At 39.0% G+C, this 3273-nt stretch overlaps 1 protein-coding gene across 1 annotated transcript; it reads left to right on the top strand.

Moving 5' to 3' along the window:
* Positions 1–240: 240 nt before the first annotated feature.
* LOC111396273 (aspartic proteinase NANA, chloroplast-like) lies at positions 241–1838 on the top strand. Its single transcript, XM_023022657.1, has one exon. The coding sequence runs from the start codon at positions 362–364 to the stop codon at positions 1721–1723; it is 1362 nt and encodes a 453-aa protein (XP_022878425.1). The 5' UTR covers positions 241–361; the 3' UTR covers positions 1724–1838.
* Positions 1839–3273: the final 1435 nt, after the last annotated feature.

Raw genomic sequence — 3273 nt, 5'->3', positions numbered from 1 at the left:
GTACGTGGAGATATTTTAAACTTCGTCCCTTTTTCTATTTCTCGCACCTCTTGAAAATCCCCAACAGAGCATTGGATGGGCTCTGGTCATTCCTAAATGAAATAGCCCTTGTTTGAACATTGAGGATCAAAATGCAATTTGAGTGAAAGACTGGAGACTTTTACTACTATTTTAAATAAATTTATCAGATGAGATTCTGCGAATTCTCACTTCTCCAGTTCTCCCTTAAATCCTGCCCATACGTGCGTTGAAATATATATTATTGAGATTTGGCACAATTTCTCTCTCTCTCTCTCTCTCTTTCATTTCTGTACAGTACTTGATTGTGCAGTTGCATGTGTTTCTCCATCCAATAACATTGATGGCAGTCATATCAATATCATCTTGTCTTTTAATTTTCTTCTTCCTCGTTGCTGCTACATTGCCAGATCTTCCCTCTGCATACTTAAAACTACCACTCCTCCGCAAAAACCCATATCCTCCGGCACCATCTGAAGCACTCTTCGCCGATTCCCGCCGCGTCTCCGCCCTCTACTCCGCCCTTCACCAACGTCATCGGCATTTCCATGCCAAGCTCCCAATCACCTCCGCCGCATCGTTCGGCTCCGGTCAGTACCTGGTGTCCGTCCATTTGGGCACTCCTCCACAGCGTCTACTCCTCGTTACGGATACTGGAAGTGACCTCACCTGGGTCACCTGCTCCGCCTGTCGCCAGAATTGTTCCTCACGCGCCACCTTCTTCCCCCGCCAGTCAACTACATTTTCGCCTTACCATTGCTTCGACTCATCTTGTAAGCTCGTACCACACCCCAGAGAGCACGTTCCATGCAACCACTCTAGACTCCACAGCACGTGCCGCTACGAGTATTCCTACTCCGATGGTTCTGTAACCAGAGGATTCTACTCTCACGAAACGACGACGTTTAACTCCAGCTCCGGTAAATTAGTGCAGTTTCAGTATTTATCTTTCGGGTGTGGGTTTAATAACTCTGGGCCTAGTGTTTCGGGCCCAAGCTTTAATGGAGCTAATGGAGTCATGGGCTTGGGCCGTGGACCCATATCATTTTTCTCTCAACTGGGCCGACAGTTTGGGCACAAGTTTTCTTACTGTTTAATGGATTATACTCTTTCCCCTCCGTCAACAAGCTATCTTTTAATCGGCGGCTCGAAATACAGGGGCGCCAAAAGGTTTAAGCTGAGCTTCACTCCACTACTGAGTAACCCTCTTTCTCCAACATTTTACTATATCGGGATCGATAGCGTGTTTGTTAATAATGTAAAATTACATATAAGCCCTTTGGTATGGGCCATCGATGAATTGGGCAACGGTGGGACCGTTGTAGACTCAGGAACAACTTTGACATTTTTAAAGGAGCCGGCTTATCGCATCATACTAGCCACGGTCGATCGGCTTGTGAAGCTGCCTAAGTCGGTTGAGCCGAGTCTAGGATTCGATTTATGCTTCAATGTGTCTAATGAGTTAAGACCGAGTCTTCCGAGACTGAGTTTCAAACTCGGTGGTGGCTCATTATTTGCACCACCACCTCGGAATTACTTCATTGATGCGGCGGATGGCGTTAAATGCTTGGCACTGCAGCCCGTTAAACCTTCTTCAGGTTTTTCGGTGATTGGAAATTTGATGCAACAAGGTTACACGTTTGAGTTTGACAAGGATCGGATGCGACTCGGTTATTCAAGACACGGTTGTGCAGGGCCATCATAATTCACACTTCACATTATCATTTTGTTTTCTTTTCCTCATTTTACAAGTATTAATTTGTTGTGGAATTACAACTGTAAGTGGTTCAGGCACTATAATGCATTGTGATTGAGACTTTTTGGCTGCTTTTTTAATGTCTGATACTTTCACGTGAGAGTGGGTACGAAATAGAAAAGTTATTTGGAGTGATGTGTGTGGTATAGGTCTTAATCGATGGTACGACATAATCAATTTTAATCATGTCATTCAAATCATGTTTTTGGCCCGATTGTATTCTATTCTTTGACCGAAAAAATGAAAAATATGATCGTTATTTATCACATTAAGCCACCTATTTGACTTTTTCTCTCTTGTGTGAGTCCTACAACAGCTATATTTTTTATTTTCATTTTTATAGGAATGGGAATCAAACGGAGTAAGATCCTCAAGATGTACCTCACAATGGAGGTTTTGCTTCTGTTATTGAAGAAATTAAATAAAAATGACAAGATCTCGAAAAATATATTCGAGCTTCTAACTGAGCAAATCTGCCCATAATTTACTGGACGATAAAAGGAAACTTATATCTCTTGAAGAGATAGTTGGACTAGTTGAAAATTTGATAGTTATTAATTGCTTGATACAATAAGAAAGTTGAGGTAGGTGATTGTAGTGCTTCGAATTACACTTTATTTAAAACTCAAGAATAATTCTTCTTGAACAAGCTAAAAAATAGAATTGCAAGAAACAGATTGGTGTGAATTAATGATTGGGTGTTATGATTTTTTATTTTTTTTTTCAAACTTTCCAATTCCCAGCCAATACGTGTCTCCCTTGGTTTTGAATCTGTTTCCAAGCAAGCCTGTTTATATAGCATGTTTGAAAACTTAAGTAGTGATTGGACTTTTGCGTTCTTTTGACTAGTTACCTATTCATTTAGTCTTATTTTTAGATTGAACTCGTAGGGAGGACAATGGGACCGTTTTGTTAAAGAAAGAATGTTTGTATGACATGAATAATTATGATGATATTTTCAAAGTTGATTCAAGCAAAATTATTTTCAAGAATTTAGCAAAGTTTGCATGATTAAATTCTTCTAATATAATAATTGATCCATGATAATTGCATGACATGGAAATCAATTAAGCTAGTTGTACATTTTTGTCAACATCCTTCCTATGTATAAAAAAAAAAATTACTATTGATTTGAAAGGGTATTGAAAAAGAATAAAGCTCCTTGTCCGTTGTTTGCTTGACATGGAGTTTGACACTTCATTGTTTTCAAATCTTTTCAAAAATAGAGTTGGCGGGAAAGTGTGTTTTTTTCAAAAAACTGTCCAATATGATGTCGTTACGTGGCACAATATAAAACTTAATGTCAAACTCAATATACTTGTAGCATAATTCATTGTGAAAATCAATGAGTATGATGGATTTCATGTCAAGGATGTCAAGCTTAATATAAAAGTTAATATACACGTGACATGATTGTATAGAAATTTTGAAACGATAGTCAAGATGAGTAGTTAACAACCCTACTATGACAGTCTATTTAAGTAAGGAAAAATAAGCAA

This window comes from Olea europaea, chromosome 6, assembly GCF_002742605.1.
Source record: "Olea europaea var. sylvestris chromosome 6, O_europaea_v1, whole genome shotgun sequence".
NCBI lineage: Eukaryota > Viridiplantae > Streptophyta > Magnoliopsida > Lamiales > Oleaceae > Olea > Olea europaea.
The sequence above is the reverse complement of the archived record's forward strand: the minus strand, read 5'-3'. Positions and strand labels throughout refer to the sequence as shown.

Excerpts from the sequence above, each read along its gene's own strand:
- LOC111396273 (XM_023022657.1), top strand. The coding sequence starts at position 362 with ATGGCAGTCATATCAATATCATCTTGTCTTTTAATTTTCTTCTTCCTC.